The 20,570-nt window shown below is 36.3% G+C and overlaps 1 protein-coding gene across 1 annotated transcript in view; it reads left to right on the top strand.

Annotated features, from left to right (window-relative positions):
* ADAM9 (ADAM metallopeptidase domain 9) overlaps positions 1-20,570 on the top strand; it is a 69,116-nt gene that overhangs the window by 42,624 nt on the left and 5,922 nt on the right. The window contains exons 15-20 of the mRNA XM_014558093.2: positions 1,694-1,799; positions 6,359-6,542; positions 12,715-12,795; positions 13,043-13,148; positions 16,200-16,332; positions 17,810-17,897. Coding sequence (XP_014413579.2) covers positions 1,694-1,799; positions 6,359-6,542; positions 12,715-12,795; positions 13,043-13,148; positions 16,200-16,332; positions 17,810-17,897 — 698 coding nt within the window. The remainder of the gene's footprint in view (positions 1-1,693; positions 1,800-6,358; positions 6,543-12,714; positions 12,796-13,042; positions 13,149-16,199; positions 16,333-17,809; positions 17,898-20,570) is intronic.

Below are 20,570 nucleotides of genomic sequence, written 5' to 3'. Positions count from 1 at the left end.
TGTATATATATATGTGCACAGTATCATATTCTAGTTTTAATAAATTCATGAAACTACTATGGACACACACATATGGGTCTTCTGTCTTCATTGTTCACTCAGAATGTTTTTGAGATCCATCTGTGCTGCTATATTTAGATCGTAGATCAGTGGACTGTTCCATTATATAAAATGGAATCTATTCTCTTACGAATAGTATTTAATATGTTTTTTATTTTTTGTTTCTCTTTAAAAAATTTTCATTTTTATCAAAGCTGTACATACAATAAAGAGCCATATTGTTCACAAGCCTTTATGGAAAAGTAAAGTGTACTCACACGTAATGATCACATCCCTTTTTTTTTTTAAATTTTTTTTTTAAATTGAAGTATAGTCAGTTACAATGTGTCAGTTTCTGGTGCACAGCACAATGTCCCAGTCATGCATATACATACATATATTCATTTTCATGTTCTTTTTCATTAATGGTTATTACAAGATATTGAATATAGTTCCATGTGCTATATAGTAGGACTTTGTCTCTTTTTTTTGTTTTTGTTTTTTTAAAATCTATTTTTATATATAGTGGCTAGTGTTTACAGATCTCAAACTCACAAATATATCCCTTCCTACCCCCTTTCCCCAGTAACCGTAAGATTGTTTACTAAGTTTGCGAGTCTGTTTCTGTTTTGTAGGTGAGTTCATACTGTCCTCTTTTTTCTTTTTTTTTTAGATTCCACATGTGAGTGATATCATATCATATTTTTCTTTCTCTTTCAATAGCCACATCCTTGAGGCAACCGCTTTTACCTTTACTCACTGATTTCTACCCGCGTACTGTGTTACCTGCTCCAGGCCTTTAGATAATCTCTGGATAATGCTACTTTTCAGTTTTTCCATTCTAGGTATTAACTGTCAATTTTTCACTGTGGCGGATGAGAATTTAATTTCTTACCTTCTCGTCTCTCAACACTTGTCAACTCTCATCATATTCCTGCTCATTTTTCATTCTCCATCCTCTTAATATGGATTAATTATAATTTTATTATAAGACCTGTGTTGACTGTTGAGATATTGTGATTTATAATGATAAAAAAGGTTTCGTCTTTGTCCAGTTTTTGGCATGAGCTCCTAAAACCTTTGGAATTTCCCAAGTGATAAGAGCCATTAAAGCGTCTTTTGTTATGTCAATGAGGTGACTTTTGGAAAGTCCCTGGGTGACCTAAGGATGGGACTGGTTGCCAGGGAACTAACCCTGCCATTAGAGGTTGGAACTTTTAGTCCCTCATGGCCAGTGATTGTCAGTCATGCCTAGGTAGAGGTCTCCATAAAAACCTGGAAGGAAAGGACTTCCCAGCCTGATCTAGCCAGGGAGCAGCAGATCTGTGTATGAGAGCAATAAGGACTAATATGCTGAAAGTGTCATCATACAGTGCATGGTTTTCAGTTTATTTATAATTTCATCTTGTTTTATGACATTTCTTTTACAGCCTGAGTGTTTGAGTCCAGGCTAACTTTTAAGTACCATCTAAGCTTTATTTTTACATTTTCTTGTTAATCATAAAAGGTGGAACAAAACGTGTTATCTTTAGGTCCTGAAACTTTTTCACAGATGTTGAGGCAGTTCATCCAGGTGTATGGACTGTCGTAAGGAATACTTTCATTTCTGAATTAAATTGCCATAATTTTTTAATTTAAATTTTTGATGTTACAGAAGCCAAGGCTGCCCCCAAAGATTGTTTCATTGATGTGAATTCCAAAGGTGACAGATTTGGCAATTGTGGTTTTTCTAACAATGAATACAAGAAGTGTGCCACTGGGTAAGTGGAAGTGAGGTTGTAAAAGAATATGAAAAATTATAAGACTGGTCATCCTTAATTGCTCCTTGTGACTACCGACTTTCTCCCCCTTAAATATCTGACTTTTCAAACTTACAATTTTGCAACACATGGCTTCAGAGAGACTCTGAATAGAGAAAGTAAAATAATTTATGCCTTTTGACCTCACCTGTCTAAAATTTAATGTTTTTTTAAAATGTTTTTTAATGATTTTTATCTTTTTTTGTTTTGTTTTGTTTTTTATGGGGGGGATGTAATTGGATTTGTTTATTTATATTTGGAGGAGGTACTGGGGATTGAACCCAGGACCTCATGCATGCTAAGCATGCACTCTACCACTGAGCTATCCCCTCCCACCACAAATTTAGTGGTTTTTAGCAGCTTACTTTTGTCTATCCTTGTTCTACTGTAAGAACCTCAGATAAACATTCTTCTTCCTCTTCCTTTCATTAAAGATTATGCTGCTAAATCTGTAGATAAAGGTACCTGCAGAATTATCTCTGGGCTTCATTATTTTCTTCTGGCTCTATATAATTTTAAAGTGACAAATTAAAAACCTTTTTTGTTTCTCTAACACTTGCATATTGTAAAAAATAATGTTACAAAATTATAAACAAGAGAAAAGTCATCCATAGTTCGTCTATATATTCACTAATTTCAGTGGATGTCTTTGTTTTTTAAATTTCTGTGCAGTGTCCTTGTACACACTAACATTTTATGTAATTGAAATTATTCTGTAATACTGTGCAGCCCTTCTGGCCACTCCATCTCCTAGTCTGCCAGTTAGGTTATGTAGCTGCAGTGAAAACAGTGCTTACCAAGAAGAAGTAACTACAGTGACCTCCATGTTACTAAATCCAAGAGACATTTTTATGTCTTCATGCTGCTTGACCTTTCAGTAGCATTCAACTGTGTTGACCATTTTCTCCTTGAAAAAACCCCCTTTCCTTGACTTTTATGTAGAATGTTTTAGTATTTTTTTCTATTTCTGGATGCGCCTTTAATGTGTTTATTTGTGGGCTCATCTTTCTCTCCTGAGCCATTAAATGCTGTGAAATACTTCGGCTATACTGGTCTGCATGTGACCTGCCCCAGGCCCTTGACATGTACTGCTCCTTCTGCCTGGCATGTTCTTCTCTCCCTGCTAGATCTCATAATTACAACTTCTCTAAGGAAGACTTTCCTCAACTTCTTTAACAGAGTCAGGTACCCCTCTGACAGACGTTATTAATGCTGTATGCTTTTTAAAAAGTTAGCCAATTTATGTTGCTCTGATTCTTTACAAATTAGTTATCCACATAAAGTGCATTTCACAGAATGTCTAGAATATACATTTCTTGATATATTGAAATAGAGTAGATTGAGAGAAATTAGAAAACCAAAGTATTTCAAAAGGGGGATAAACACAACTGTTTCGACTAACCTGTATTGTCTCAAACTAGGTGTAGATAGAAATTCTCTTGCATTTGTATAACACTGCTTTTTTCTGGGAAAGTCAAACTATTATTCTTAATAACTTTTTAGCATATTTAAATTGTGTGGGAAAATTTTATGTCCAAACCATTGCCTTAGCAAACACATTTGAAGTTAGATTCTAGGTTTGAATCCTGCTTCAGCCATTTAAGATCTCGGAGACTTTGGACGAAATGCTTCACTTACAGACCTCATGTTCCTCTTCTGTGAGATGAGGATAATAACAGTACCCATTTCTGAGTGTTGTTTTGGAGCCTGAATGAGTTAGGGGTGTTAGGACTAAGGAGCGTCCCCAGTTCATTGTAGGACTCATCATTGTCATGTCAGCGTCATTGCTTTGTCATCATCCCCATCACAGAAAATGTATAACACATAGAAAAGTCTTGGGAAAGTGATCACATATGGTCCTACTATCCAGAGAAAACTCCGTTAAATTTTGGTTGTATTTCCTTCTCATGTGTGTATACATTTATAGACATGTGTACATGCATCATACGTGTATATACATATATGTATGGTACTCAGAGGCCCACATTTGTACATATAAACAAAATGCATAGTATGGTTTATACTGTTTTATAAGTCGATGTAATCACTTTCCACGATATTAAGAGTATTCATGGTGTGGGGGAGGGTATAGCTCAAGTGGTAGAGTGTATGCTTAGCTTGTGCAAGGTGCCAGGTTCAGTCCCCAGCACTGCTACCAAAAAAAAATTAATAAATAAACCTGATTACCTCCCCACTCAAAAAAAGCTAAAAAAGTAAGTAAATAAATAAAGTCTCCCAGAAAATATACGGAAAAACAAACTTAAAAAAATAAAAATTGTTTAAAAAGAGCATTCGTAGGGTATACCCAGCTTCTTTTAACCATTTCCTTATGGTAGAAATGTAAGTTGTTTCCAGTGCTTGTTATTTTAAACAAGGCTGTGATAAATGCAGTTTAAATATTTGTTTCTCTGATTATTTCCTTAGTAGATTTTTGTCGGTCAAAGAATATGGAGGATAGTTTCAAGGCTCTGCATAGACATTTCCAAATTGACCTTCAAAATGTTTGGCTGATTCGTGCTCTTCCTGCCCCCTCATCAGTGTAATAGAGTATTATCTTAAAAATTACTTTTCCAATTTATTACATCAAATAGGTATTTCACTTTTGTTTTAAATGAATTTAAGTCATGATTTAATTTGTTGTGGTTATTGTCATTCAGAAATGTTTGAAGGAACATAGAGAAAGTGTGGCTTTCACTCCTTTCCTTTTTTTCCCTCTTCCCACCCTACCCCCACACCCGACATGTCTTTTAGCTTCTCGTATGCCTTTGTGGCGTTTCATTATGCAAATATATAATCTGCATCTATTGAGACGATCATGTGGTTTTTGTCCTTTCTTTTGTTGACGTGGTGTAACACGTTGATTGATTTGCGTATGTTGAACCACCCTTGTGTCCCTGGGATGAGTCCAACTCGATCATGGTGTATGATCTTTTTTATGTGTTGTTGGATTCTGTTTGCTAATATTTTGTTGAGGATTTTTGCATCTATGTTCATCAATGATATTGGCCTGTAATTTTCTTTTTTGGTGATGTCTTTGTCTGGTTTTGGTATGAGGGTGATGGTGGCTTCATAGAATGAGTTTGGGAGTGTTCCCCTCCTCTTCAGTCTTTTGGAAGAGTTTGAGAAGGATCCGTATGAGTTCTTCCCCAGTGAAGCCATCTGATTGGTCCTGGGCTTTCGTTTGCAGGGTGGGTTTTTACTGCTGATTCTATTTCACTTCTAGTGATCTGTCTAGTGAAGAAGAGGCTTAATAGCAGCATGTGCAAAAAGTGAGTAGGGGTTTTAGCTAGGGATAAGTTTAAAGACATCAATCATGTAATGTAGTTACCATAAAAGCTACTGTCAGCCTAGGCTTCCTAGAAGTACGATATCTAGAATAAAGGAAATGATAGCTCCATCTTGTTCTTTGCTTGTCAGGCTATAACTGGAATTTCATGTTTCACTCTGAGCACTTTGCTTGGAGATGCAGTGAGACAAACTGGAACGTTTTTAGAGGGGAACTTCCTTGTTGCATGAGAAATGATTGTAAAATATTACCCTGGTGAAGTAGGTAGTTGGGCCCTACATGATAATTGTTCCTAAGAAGTTGCCATGTGGAGGAAAGAAAAGACATTACCTGTGTAGTCTCATACGGAAGATCTGGGACCAATCAGGAAAAGTTATAGGGAGGAAAGATTTTAACTCAAGGATAGAAGAATGTTATGATAGTTAGAATGAGAATATTTAGGAAGTGGTGAGTTAGAGGAATTGGAAAACAGTGTCCTATAATGACTTGGCAGTGATATCACAGGGGAGATTTAAGAATCGGCTAGGTGCTTGGATCAAAAGACTATCAATTAAATAGGAAATTTCAATACAGCATCATAAAAGTTGATGTTGGGAATACTTAGTGTATCATGAAAGGATACAGGAAGGACGTTTAACTCATACGGCCTTGGTAATAGGAATTGTAGTCTGGGAAGTTTCTTAGAGTTCCAGTACTGAATCAGTGAATTGAACTAGTGCATTAATGAGTTAATGAATTGAGTGTTTAAGTAAGTTAACTAAAAGTTAACCACACGAAGAAAGGTGGAGTCCTTTCATAGTTATTTATCATTACAGAGTCTAACTTCCTCCTTACTGTATAACTCTGTAAGAAGACACAATTGAATTTTGGTATAGTTCTGTTATTTTCTGTGTAAAAGGATCAATATGATTATATCATACGTAAAAACAACTTTGTTAGTTAGACTTTTTTGAGCCCTAGACAGATAGAGAAGAGGGATTTTTAGGTGTCAGAAAAGAAGGAGCATCAGCACCGCCTGGTACCCTCCTAATTTGCGTCTTTGCATCCACTTGCGTCTTCTTTGCCATATTTGAAGAGAGCGATTTTGATCTTTGTTGCTCTTATATGCTTTCTGTGTTGAGATTCTCTTCAGCTCAGTAGCAGTAAACTCTGTCTATATACAAAAATATATAATTTTTCATTTGCATCTACACTGGATACAGTTTATATTTGCATTATTTCTCTGTCTTTCCAGGAATGCTTTGTGTGGAAAGCTTCAGTGTGAGAACGTACACGAATTACCTGTCTTTGGAATTGTACCTGCTATTATTCAAACTCCTGGGAGAGGCACCAAATGTTGGGGTGTGGATTTCCAGCTAGGATCAGATGTTCCAGATCCCGGCATGGTGAATGAAGGCACAAGATGTGACGTGGGAAAGGTAATCAAAATGTTTTCTCCAGGCGAAGTACAATTAAAAAAATTTTTTTTTAAATCATGATGCAAAGCGAGTGGTTCCTTTCTGATTAAAAGAAATCTATATTTATTGTAGAGATTTTGGAAAATAGAAAGCCACCAGGAACAAAATTAAGGGAGGGGAGGGTACAGCTCAGTGGCAGAGTGCATGTTTAGCATGCACAAGGTCCTGGCTTCAATCCCCAGTCCATCCATTAAAATAAATAAATAAACAAATAAATAAATACCCAATTACATTCCCTCCCCCCCCAAAAAAAGAGGAACAAAATTAAGAATAGCTATAGTTTTACCATCCTGATTTCTTCTTTGGGGTCATATATTTTAACCTGTGGTTTCTATGTTATAATATATTGTGCATCCTCCCCCCTCCCCCAATAAACGTGCTGTAATTTATTAGCCAGTCGACTGTTACTGGGACACACAAGTGATTTCCAGGATTTGTGTATGTGTGTGTGTACACGCATGCACATGGATCTCTCTCTACTAGGAATGTTATATAGCACTTGTCCTGCCCCTGTTTTGCTGCCCTGACCACAGCTATTTGGATCAAGCGTGAGCCAAGAGGTAGCCCCTGACTTGTTCCTGGTGGTTTTTGTTATTTTATTCCTAGGTATTTTATATTTTTATTGCTATTATAAATTGCCCACTTTGGGCCTGTTACGTTTGCTGATTTGTTATGTTACATTTTCTAATTGGTTTCTACTGATGTGTGAAGCTATTTTGTTTATATTTTTACTGGGCATTATTGACAGTCAGAAAAAAAATTCATTTTTTTATATTTTGTTACCAGCCCTATGTTTAGTGTTACATATTTTTGTTGTTCATTACATTAGAATTTTCTTGGGAAACAGTCATTATCTATAAATGATACAAAATTTATTTCCTTTCTCATGTTTACAATTTGGATTTATTTTCTTGTGAAATTGCAATGATAGAACTTTCAGGATAATTTTAAATAATAATGATGATAGTGTACGTCTTTGTCCTGTCCCTAACTTGACTGAGAATGCACCCACCCTTCCAAGATTATATGTGATTTTGGCTATTGTCTTGGTGTAGGTAGTATTTTTCATTTAATGGAGAATCCTTTAAATTCTAGTTAATAAGAATAAAAAAACAGAAGATTTAAAGTTTTGTAAGTATTTTTTTTTCAACTGGTGTTGAAGTAATCATTACATATTTTCCTTTGACCTATTGATGTCAAAGGAAAAGTGTTACATTCCTAAATTCTCTGATATTAAATTGTCTTTACATTCGTGGAGCAAACATTGGTAATACAGATTTATTCCTGGATTCTATGTGCTAGTGAATAGACTTTTGTATTCCTGAAAACTGTAAACTTACCCTTTTTTAAATTTATGAAATTTTACTCTGTGGATTATATTTGGTACTCTTAAGTCTCAGAAAAACTCAGCCAAGACTGAATTAAAGCGTAACAGAAAATTTATTGATTCAAACTGTAGAATCATATAAAGAGCTTTGGAACCCAGAATCTCAGATAATGTTCCTGTGATTCTTTTACTGTATCTTTTGTCTCTGCTTCTCCTTTGTTGACTCCCGTCCCCAACTGCAGCTGTATTGAGATACAGTCAATATGCATAACATTGTGTAAGTTTAAGGTTTACAGTGTGATGATTTGATACACATATATATTGTGAAATGATTACCACAATAAGGTTAGTTCACACATCTATTACCTCACATAAATAGAATTTGTATTGTGTGTGGTGAGGACATTTAATACTTACTTTCGTATCGATTTTTAAGTATATAATACAGTATTGTTAACTATAATCACCATGCTGAATGTTAGATTCCCCAGAACTTACTCATCTGATAACTGGAACTTTGTACCCTTTGACAGACATCTCCTCATTTCTCCCATTCCCCAGCCCCTGGCAGCCACCACTCTACTCTGTTTCTGAGTTTGGTTTTTTAAGACATTCCACATATAAGTGAGATCCTACAGTACTTGCCTTTCCTTGTCGGACTTATTTCTCTCAACCAGGATGCCTTGAAGGTCCATCCACGTTGTTGCAAGTGACAGGATTGCTTGTTTGGAGTGTGTTGTTTAATTTTCATGTTTTCGTGAGTTTTCCAGTTTTCCTCCTCCCATTATTGATTTCTAGTTTTCTACTGCTGTGCTCGAAAAAGAGACCAGTTAGGATTTTGAGCTAGTGAGTTTGTTAAATCTTGCTTTGTGGCCCAACATATGATTTATCCTGCAGAATGTTTTATGCGCTTGAGAAGAATCGGTGTTCTGCTGCTGTTGTGTGGAATGTTCTGTGTATGTCTGTTACGTACATTTTGGTCTATGGTGTTCTTTAGGTCTGATGTTTCCTTATTACATTTCTGTCTGGATCATCCATCCAGTGTTGAAATTGAAGTCTGCTACTATTATTATATTGCTGTCTTATTTCTCTCTTCAGTTCTGTTATTACTTGCATTAAATATTTAGGTGCGCCAATGTCGGAAGTGTATCTACTTAAAATTGTCATATCTTCTTGGTAATTTGATTTCTTTATCACTATGTAGTGACCTTTGTTTCTTGCAATTGATTTTGACTGAAAGTCAAATATATCTTTTTTTTTTCTTGTTTGCCCATTCATATACCTCTGTTCGTATACTTCTCCAAATTTCCTTCTCACCAGTTTTCCAATCATGCTTCTTCCAAGTCCTGACAATCCTGCCAAACTATTGGCCACAGACCATGAATTGGTGTATAAAGCACATATGGCCTTTTCTCCTTCCAAGCAAACTTCCAAGAGAACAACTTGGTGCACTGCTCAATTCTGTCCATTGGGAGGATTTCCCTTCACCTGCTGTTCTTTCAGGATGTCCAAGAGAGGGGCTGTAATGCTGCAGCTGTGTACATTAGGGTGATGAAAGATTCTCAGCCTAGAATGAGGTACACAGCCAAAGTAGCCATCAAGTGAGGGGGTACAATAAAGACATTTCAGACAGTTTATCTTTTCAAACTTTCTTTTCAGAAAATTTACCTTTTATTTGCCCATTTTTAGGAAATCATTTAATGTAATGTTCAAGCAAATGAAGTAAACCGAAAAGAGAAAGAATTATAATCTAGGACCCAAAAGAACTGTCAAAGAGCAATTGTAAGGTAGCAGCTGTGTACTAGGCCAGGCCAGGAGAGTAATCTGTTTATACTGGAACAAGGGGATCTGCAGGGAGGTTTCTGGAGAAAGAGGGAACTTGAAAGAGGGAAAGGACATGAGAGAGGTGTTTTTTTTTTTTTCTTTTGTGGGGAGGTTGAATATTGATATGACAAAGGCCAATTGTGTAAGAAGAAAGGCCAGTGTTAGCGGTAGTAAAAACAAAAGCTGTATAAGAAAGAAAGTACACTTTTAGTACTTAGCTTTGAAATCAGCTGGGTGTTACCTTAATTGTCGTCAAGGGATACTTATTCCCTGCCTCACTGTTTCCCTGTCGGGGAACTTCCATTAAAATAACACTCCCCGGCTTTTGAGTAACATCAACAACATGATGAATAAGAGCTCCCTCATTTGTGTTCCCCTCTAACAATAACAACTTGGCATCCATCCATGGACAGAAGTACCTTTGGGGGAACTGTGGGATCCAGCACCAAATATAAGGGACCTGGGAGGGCCTTGCCCCTCATGAGTCAGGCAAATAGGCAGACAGACCTCAGTTCTGGGTGTGGACCCTGCAGTGGCCTGTGCCTGGCTCCAGCCCTTCTGGGCTGCAGGCTGGAAGCCCATGGAAAATACAATCTTAGTCTGTCACCCATGGTGAGAGAGCCCTTGTGGAAGCCCAGGTTTCCAGTGGAGGAGTTCCAGCACAATATCGGAGCAAAAAGTTATGAGATTGGAGGCACAGGAGAGGGTAAGGATAATGGCTTGACTTTACCCGCAACCCCCCTCACCCAGGCAGCACAGCTTAGGACCAGGATATTTTCAGCCTGTGATCTCTCCTGTGAGGGGGAAATGAGAGCAGGTGTGTGAGTGACTGGCTTCCCCAGCTGTTAGGGGCCCATTCTATACCCAGAGTACTGACTTGTGAGTGGCATGACTAGGGGATGAGAGGAGGCTGGGAGAGTGGCATATAGGCTTCTCAGAGGATGTAAAAGGAATGCAGATCCTACTGTGAGGTGGACTCCATCAAGAAGCCCACCCACGAGTGCAGACCCCTCACCTGCAGACCCCTCACCAAGTGGCCCACAAGCATCCCCAGCTCTCCGCATGCCTCACCCAGACACCCCTCACCCTGTGGCCAGCATTCTATGTGCCCTCCCAACAGTGGTGCAAGACTGAGCTTCTGCAGACAGCTAGTGAGCATGTGCAGAAAGCCAGCCAGAATCTAATGGCCAGAGAGAGACTGCAGATTTGAGCTTCAGCATCACTTTTGGGAAAGGTTATCAGCACTTGGCTTGGTGTGCTGCAGGATTGAGAGAAGGCAATAAGATCAATGAGATTAAGAATTCTGCCCTAAGAGGGAGCAAGAAGGATGGAACAGGCATTTCCTAGTAGTCTGAGAAAGCCTTAGAATCCTAGCACGATTGAAGGGAAGGTATTTCCTTAAAGGTAGTTTGTAACGACTGGAGGAGGTGACAGCAGTATAGAACTTCTAGGAATATAAACAATCAAGGAAACATGACACCACCAAAGGATCATAATAATTTTCCAGTCACTGATCCCAAAGACATATGATGTGAGATGTACCAGTAAAGAACTCAAATAGCAGTTTTCAGGATGCTCGATGAGTTAGAAGAAAACACAGAAGGACAATTTAATGAGATCAGGAAAACAATTCATGAACAAAATGAAAAGGTTAGCAAAGAGATAAAAATCATTAAAAAAGAACCCGACAAATTCTGGAGCTGAAAAGTACAGCAAATGAAATGAAAAAAAAAAAAAATATTGCAGAACATCAACCTCAGAATGGATGAAATGGAAGAAAGAATCTCTGAGTTGGAAGACAGGAACTTTGAGATTATCCATTCAGAGGAAAAGAAGAGCAAAAGAATGAAAAAGAGTGAAGAAACCTGATGTGATAGCATAATGTCAAAAGAAACAATTTGTGAATTATTGAGTTCCAGAGGAGACTAGGGGGAAGGGGGAAGGAAGCTTATTTAATGAAATAATGGCTGAGAATTTCCCAAAGCTGAGGAGGAAATTTCATATCCAAGTTCACAAAACAAATGGGTCAGCAAACAAGCTCTGAGATATTCTCTCCATGACACATTATAATAAATCTGTCAAAAAATTAAAGAAAAACAGAGAATCTTAAAAGCAATAAGAAATAAGAAGCTTGCAAATTACAAAGGAGACTACACAAGACTATCAGTGGATTTCTCAGCATCAATCTTACAGGCCATGTTCATACTCATATTCACTTACTCTGTTAAGTCCGTATTCATATCTTTCTGTTTTTCTGTTGAGTTATCTTTTTATTATTATTTTAACAGGCTCCTCATATATAAAGATTATTAACTGGCAGTCAGTTATGTCTGTTGTAAATATTTTTTTTACAGTGCATCGTTTATTTTGCCCTAAAAAATTTAAAATATCATGGAATCATTCCAATTTTGTCTCTTAAAAAGAGTGTCTGTGGATTTTCATGAATTTAGTTTCATAATTAGTCACAATATTGGAAGATAAATTCTGTCTTATCAACAAAGTACCTTTTATTCTTATTTTGGAAAGAATTTTAAAAAATAAAAGGAGTTTCAAATTTTATCAAATGCTATTTTGATACCTGTTTTAATAATGACAATTTATGTGAGGTATTATAGTAATAGATTTCCTATCATTGATTCTTTTTAGTAGTAGTGGGAACCTTTCTATCTGACTTGAAAAAAGTCCACTTGTGATTATTTTACTTTGGATTTTCACGACTATATTTGTATGGAAGGATAGATTTTGGTTTTATCTTTTGTTTTTAGCCTTTGTGTCATCTTTGTCCTTTTTGATTATTAGTTCTATGTCACTTAGTTAATTTCACTTATTTTTCTACGTTTTCAAATATATAATATGGGAATTAACTATTCCTTAAACATTTGGAAGAATTCACCAATGAAATAATCTACACCCAGGTCTTTTTTTCTGGCTAGTTTATCAATGTGTTCAGTTTTTCTTTACTCATTACTTTTTTTTCCCCAGATCTGTAGAAATTTCCAGTGTGTAAATGCTTCAGTTCTGAATTATGACTGTGATATTCAGGGAAAGTGTCATGGACATGGGGTAGGTAATACTCTCTTTTGATTTGTTCACAAAATTAGTGCTGAATAATGAGACTGCTCAGTGAGATTTCTTAAGATTTTTAGATTTTTAGATATTGGGGAATTTAGATGCCTGATCAATTTTTCATCCTTAAAAAGAGTGTCTGGTTTTGCATGAATTTAGCCTTTTCTCTTGGTTTCCATTCTTGAGCTCATGATTTACAGCAACATTCATAATTAACAAAAGTGGTATTTTGATTATTTTGAAGGTATGTAATAGCAATAAGAATTGTCACTGTGATGATGACTGGGCTCCCCCCAACTGTGAGACTCCAGGATACGGAGGAAGTGTGGACAGTGGACCTGCATATAATGGCAAGTAAAATAGAGGAAAATTACTGAGATCTCCCAGTGGCCCGTGTCAGAAATTGGGCATCCTTAAACCTCTGCCTTACTTCCCACATCAGTTAATCTATTTGTGTCTTTATATTTAAAGTGGGTTTCTTGTAGGCGGCATATAGGTGGGTCTTTTTTTTTAACTGCTCTGCCCATCTCTGCCTTTTAATTGAGTTGTTTTGGACAATTATATTTAATTTGATTATTGATATGTTTGGGTTTAAATCTACCATATTGATATTTTCTATCAAAATCTCCCTTCATGTGATATTGTATCATGTCAATATCCTTCCTTTTCACTCCTCCCAGCTTTTGTGCTATTGTTGTCATTTCACTCTTCTGTGCTGTCAGATCTGCCATTAATAATTTCATCCCGTGTGTTTTTCATCTTAGATGTTGGAATTTTTATTTCTTCCTTCCTTCCTCCCTCCCTCCATCCCTCCCTCCCTCTCTCTTTTTTCTTTGTATCTTTCACATCTCTTCACAGCATGTTCAATCTTTAGCTTCTTAAACATATGGAGTACAGTTATAATAACTTCTAATGTCCTTGTCTACTAATTCTATCATCGGCATCATTTCTTAGTTTTGATTGATTTTTCTGCTCATTTTGGGTCATATTTTCCTGCTTCTTTACATGCCTCATAATTTTTTTATTAGATGCCAGAAACTGTGAATTTTGCCTGTTGGATACTAGGTATTTTTGGATTTCTATTGATGAGCTTTGTTTTAGTCGGCTTAACTTACTTGGACTTAGTTTGGTCCTTTTGAATCTTGCTTTTAAGCTCTGCATTTAGCCGAGGGCTGATTTTGCCCCGTTACTGAGGCAGACCCCTTCTGTTCATCCTACTCACTGTTGTTAACTGTGGCGTTTCCCCCTGGATGTGGTAGGACGGGGCACTCTTCCCGGTCCTGTGTGCATTGTGGGGTTCGCTCCCACCAGTCCTTTCAGGTGTTTCTCTGGCTTCAGGTGGTTTCCTTACCTGTGTACAGTGATCCATCATCACCTGAAGGTTTGCTGGGGGCCCTCAGCAGAGCTTTCAAGTCCTGTCTGTGCGGCTCTCTCCCTCCTGGTCCTTTGCCCAGTGAACTTGAGCTGCCTTGGCTTCCTCAGACAACCAACTCCATTCCTCAACTCAGGGAGACCATGGGGTTTTGCTTGGGTTCCTCAACTCTCCTCACAATCTAGCACTTTCTAGAACTTTCTCTAGCAGCATCCTGGGACAGTTTAAAGCTCACCTTATTTGTTTTCTGTCTCTCGGGGATCACTGTTCTTCATCACCTCATGTCCAGTGTCTTGAAAACCATTGCTTCATGTATTTTGTTTGGTTTTTTGATTGTTAAAGCTGGGAGGGTTAATCTGGCCCCTGTTACTCCATCTTAGCTAGAAGTGGGAGTCAGAACTATGGGATTTAGCAGCTGTGTGTCATCCCGTTGAGTGGATGTGCCATTACTTGACTTAGCTGTTTTCTGATTATTTGACATTTAGGTTGTTTCTGAGTTTTTGATACACACTGGGAATATCGTAGTGCACATCTCAGTATTTACTGCATTTTTTCCAGTTGAGAGATAAGTTGCCAGTGATGAGATTATTAATTAGACTGAAGGGTATAATGTTTTTTATGGTTCTCAATAAAAATTCCAAATGAATCTGTGTAATGCCACTGACAGCATGAAGGTACCAATTTCAACATAACTTTGCTAGTGTTGGATGCTTTAATTTAAATTTTGTTTACTTATTAGTAAGTATGAAATGATATATCAACCTTGCTTTAATTTTTCATATTTTTATTTTTAATTGGGTTGAATGTTGTTTCATATAGTTTCATATAACTTTTAACAAAGTTTAGGTACTTTGACAGGTTTATAATTATGAGGCTAATTTCACAGTTTACCACTCATGTTCATATTTACAATATTCTCTCACGGAAGAACATAAAACAGACAAAATTAATGTTAATTAATGCATTTTAAGAAGTTCTAAATCCAGAAGCCATAAAAAATAAGATTGATAAATTCAGCTACCTCAGAATAATAAACTTATGCATGGAGAAAAGCATTGCACTATAAGACAAATGACAAAATGCGGGAAGTATTTCCAAGTCATATCACAGAAAAAATATTCTCTCTAATATATAAAGAGTTTTTAGCAACTGAAAAGACAAAAACCCAGTAGACCAGTAGAAAAATAGTCAAAGGACTGAGAAGAAAAAGAAATACAGGGTTTCCTTAAACATGAAAAGTTGTTCAAATCATGGTATAAAAAGAGAAACACAAGTAAAAATCACATAAGATATAATTTTTCACCTGCCAGGTTAGAGAAAATATAGACATTTGACTCTGTGGGTGAGGCTGTGAGGAATTCTTGTATATTGCTGGCAGGCATGCTAACGTGTGACCACTACTGTAGTAGACCAGCTGACAATGCCTTAACAAAATGATGAATGCGTTTAACCTCTGATATAGCAATTATACTTTTGGGAAATTATTCTGTATGTATATCTGCACCCATATGATATGACATATGCACAAGATTCTTTATTATGATTTTTTTTTTGTAATTGCAAAGGTTGGAAAGATAAAAGTATTAGTAGGGTATCTACTGATTAAATAAATAATGAGGCATTCTTACAATGGAGTTTTGTATCGCTGTACAGAAAATGAGGTGGCCTCTACGTATGGTTTGGGATGATATATAGTATAGATAAGTAAAAAAGTAATGTGCTGAATAGCATTTATGCTGAGCTACGTTTAGCATAAAAAAAGGGTTAACGGTAAAACATTTTGTTCTAGCTTATATTCACATGAAGAAATCCTGTAAGATTATACAAGAAATTGATAAAAGTGGTTATCTTTGGGAAGGCAGAAATGAAGTGGGTAGGCATGAGGTGTTGAACAAGACTTCTGAATGTATTTCAATTTATATCGGTGAGACTTTGTGAAAATGTGGAATGTATCATCACCTAGTATGTTTTAGTTAATATATGTTAACTTCCAGTTTAATGATTATTCATGTAAACTCCTTCTCTCTAGAAAAGAATGCTGCCTTGAGGAACGGACTTCTGATATTCTTCCTTGGAATTGTTCCTCTAATTGCAATCGGTATTTTTGTCTTCATTAAGAGGGATCAGCTATTGAGGACCTTCAGAAAGAAGAGATCACAAACGTATGAGTACTTAGATTTTTTTTGTTGTTTTAAATTCATATTAAGTAGTTTAAAGTAATTATTAATGATGATAGGCATATCATAGAGGCTGGTTTAAAAATTCTATGTTGTCTCTCTAGTCTTTTGATATGGTTAGCAAGAGTTAAAGTGTAGTGGTAACTCAGTCACCTCTTTTAATGGAGTGGGGAAAGGGTTATGGTGACCAGCATGTTTGCTCCTGAAAAAGATCCCTAGGCTTCATTTTGGTTGGCTTTGATTCCTGATAGGGTAAGTAGAATTTGGGGCTACAAATTCTGATTTGGGCTTCATTAAAAATTTTCCTTCCATGTCTATTTCAGAGTATCAGTTCTCATAGAAAAAATGTTTTTTAAGTCTGTTTTTAAAACAGATTTTGTGAATCATCAGCTTTTAAAAAACAAGTGATGAAAGAAAGGGTTGTCGTAATTCAGACACTTGACATTTCTAGTCAGTGTTGGACTCTTGTACAACTGTCTCTCAATGGCCACTTCTAATAATGTTGGCGTTGGAACATAGCATATATTACTGTGGCCCTTGTAGTCAGATCTAAGTTCAGATTGCATTTGTCATTTGCTAGAATTATGAACTGGAACAGTAAATAAAAGTCTCTGAGCCTTGGATTAATTTCTCTAATATGGGAATAATAATATTACCTACTTCTTAGGGTTGATGTAAGAATTAAATGAGGAAATATTAACAGATAAAACCCATAGCACAATGTAATTACTTAATAACTAATTTTGATTATGATTTCAAAATGTACATATCTTGCCTTGATTGCTCACCTTTACTTCATTGCTCTATTTCTCAATTACTACATAATATTTTCCTAGAGTATCCTGATGTTAGCTTTATTTATTTTTTTTAATGTATTCTACAACAGGTTTATCTTTCTACCCTTTCCTTCTCTCAGCTTTCTATCACACTTCAGATCCACCAATCCATGTAGGTAATTCCCCAATCCACATCTCTGAAATTTCAGTTCCAGAATGATAGCTTTCTCCCAAACATCCCTACCTAGTTGATTTACTGCCACCCCGGCATGTTTACGACTTAGCCGACATCTTTCCAGCCAGCTCGTTTGCTCCTCCTGGTCTTCCTAATATTCATAGTGACTTCTTCATGCCTAAGAATCTGCCTTTCCTCCTGTCTGATTTCAGGAAGACTCAAGGAGAAAAGTTTAGAGACACCCACCCAATTGACCAGATTTCACAGTTTCTTAGAATTTCAGTCTATTTAATTGTAAAATGGGGTTAATAAAACTGTCTAGTACTGTAAGGATTAAAACTGTGTGAAAGCTGTTAAAAAATGCCATAAAATTTTTAGCTGTCATCATGATCATCATCTCCGCCACTACCAATGTCATTATGCTGTATTTGGGAAACTGCAAGGTCTGTGTGATATATCATGGAGAAATGTTTTAGTCTTAATTTAACTCAGATGTAATTGTGCCTTTCAGATCGGATGGCAAAAATCAACCAAAAGTTTCTAGACAGCCAGGGAATGCTCCTGGACATGTTCCCTCAGCGATGACTCCCAGAGAAGTTGTAAGTTTAAATGAAAAATTCTTTTTCTTTACTATATTATGGTATCAAGTTCTTAAAGTTTCAAAAAATTGTTACATAAGATAGAAATAAACATAGAAAATTTCTGAAGAATTTAGGATTATGGTCTATAGGTGGTCTCTGGATTAGTTAAAGGAATGCCAGTAGGGTCCCTGGCTCAGAGGAGATGGGAGAAACCATCTAGACATTGAGAATGTCTTGCCTTGAAACCCAAATTGGGAAATGACATGGGATTTATGCTGTCATTATTTTTCCCTGTGTCTGCTGTCTTTCTGTTTTCCATATCTAGCTCTCCCAGAGCATGTGACCAATGACCTGGTGCTGAGCTTCTGGAATAATCGGCCTGATTGTCTCAGCCATGGGGCCAGCATCACTGTTCCTCTTAGTGTATTAGGTTGTATTGGGTTGATGATACACTTTTCCTCACATGCATATATCACTAAGAAATGTCTAATACTACTTTATCTGCTTTTAAACTTTGTATAATGTTTTGTGTGCTTTTTTACACAAATATCTGCAACCTGCTTTTTCCTTTAACATTACTTTGTGATTTGTCCCTGTCAATATACGTGGCTTCCATGCGTTCATCTTCACTGTTGATACTATGTTACATAAATACCACACAATTAAAAAATCCATTTTTCTGTGACCAGATTCCAATTTTTCATTACTATGAACAAAGCTAAGATGAACATTCTGTATGTTTCTAAATGCACTTGTGTGAGTTCTAGGACTACACACGAGGACAGTAGTAACTATCCATATGTGGCTGTTTAAATTTTATTTTATATTAAATAAAATTAAGAATTCCATTCCTTATTGATGTTTTTTTAATTCAAATTTTTAATTTTTAGCTGGGAGGTAAATAGGTTTAATTTTAGGTTTATTTATTTATTTTTTACTGGAGGTACTGGGGATTGAACCCAGGCACTTTACTGCTGACCTATACCATCCCCTCTCCTCACTGACATTTTAAATGCTCAGTAAATCACATGTGGCCGCTAACTATGGTATCGGACACCACAGACATAGAATGTTTCCATCATTGCAGAAAATTCTGTTAGAGAGCTCTGATTTAGAGTCATGTAAGGAATTTAATTGCTGGGTTGAAAGATATGTGAATATTTATTAGAAAATGCTAAATTGTTTTCCAAAAAGGTCACACCATTGGGTGATGGTGTCGTCAGTGGTGTATGAGCATGCCTGTCAAACTACATCTTTGCCAACACTTGCTATTGTCAGATGTTTAAAGTCTTTCCAATTATGTGGAAGTACAGTGATTAAATATCCTTCTAATATGGAAGGATACATATGGAATCTCCCTGTTCTCCTTTTTTCCTTTATAAAAAAAGAAACAAAAATTCTTATGCTCTTTTCCCCCTTAACCATATATCTTGGAGATGTTTCCACATCACTACATGTACAGAATGATCACACAGTCCGTACACATACAAGTGGGAAATTGCATATATGTTCTTTTTTTTGTCTTTGACATATTTTTTCTTTTTTTTATTGTGGTAAAATGTATATGCCCTAAAAGTTGCCATCTTGACCACTTTAAAATTTACAATTCAGTGGCATTAATTACATTCACAATGTTGTGCAATCATCACCGCTATCTATTTCTAAAACTTTTTCGTTACCTTAAACAGAAACTCTGTACCCATGAAACAGTAACTCCTTATTCTTCCCTACCAAGAAACCACTGTTCTACTTTTTAAAAATATTAAAATACAATTGAGATATAACGTTATGTAAGTTTCAAGTATATAACTTGATTCAATATTTACATATAGTATGAAATGAGCACCATGGTAAGTCTAGTTAACAGTCATCATTACACGTAGTTACAAATTGTTTTTCTTCTGATGAGAACTTTTAAGATTTACTCTCTTAGCAGCTTTCAGATATGCAATGCAGTATTACTAAGTATAGCCCCCACTGTACATTACATCCCCATGACTTATTTCTTTTATAACTGGAAATTAGTACCTTTTGACCACCTTCACCTATTTTCACCCATTCCCTCTCCTGCCTCTGGCAATCTCCAGTCTGTTCTCTGAGTCTGGTACTTGTTATTTGTTTGTTTGTTTGTTTGTTTTGAGATTCCACATGTAAGTGAGATCCTATAGTATTTGTCTTTCTCTGTCTTACTTGTTTCACTTAGCTTCATGTCCTCAAGTCCATCTGTGTTGTTGCAAATGGCAAGGTTTCCTTTTTTTTTGGTGGTTGAATTATATTCTTATATATACATATGCCACAGATGGACACTTAGGCTGCTTCCATGTATTTGGTATTTTAAATAATGCTGCAGTGAACCTGGGGGTGCAGATGTTTTTACAAGTTAGTGTTTTTAATTTGGATAAATACCCAGAAGTAGAATTCCCGGATCATATTCTACTTTTACTTTTTTGAGGAACCGCCATACTGTTTTTCATAGTGACTTCACCAATTTACATTCCTCCAACCGCGCACAAAGGTTCCCTTTACTCCACATCCTCCCCAACACTTGTTATTTCTTGTCTTTTCAGATAATAGCCATTCTGACAGGTGTGAAGTGAAATTGCATTATGTTTTGACGACAATTCCTTGGTGATTAGTAATGTTGAGCACCTTTTCATAACCTGTTGGCCATTTGGGAAAATGTCTATTCAG

Source organism: Camelus ferus, chromosome 26 (genome assembly GCF_009834535.1).
Source record: "Camelus ferus isolate YT-003-E chromosome 26, BCGSAC_Cfer_1.0, whole genome shotgun sequence".
NCBI classification, from domain to species: Eukaryota; Metazoa; Chordata; class Mammalia; order Artiodactyla; family Camelidae; genus Camelus; species Camelus ferus.
Note: the sequence above shows the minus strand (reverse complement) of the source record. Positions and strands in the feature narration are given on the sequence as shown.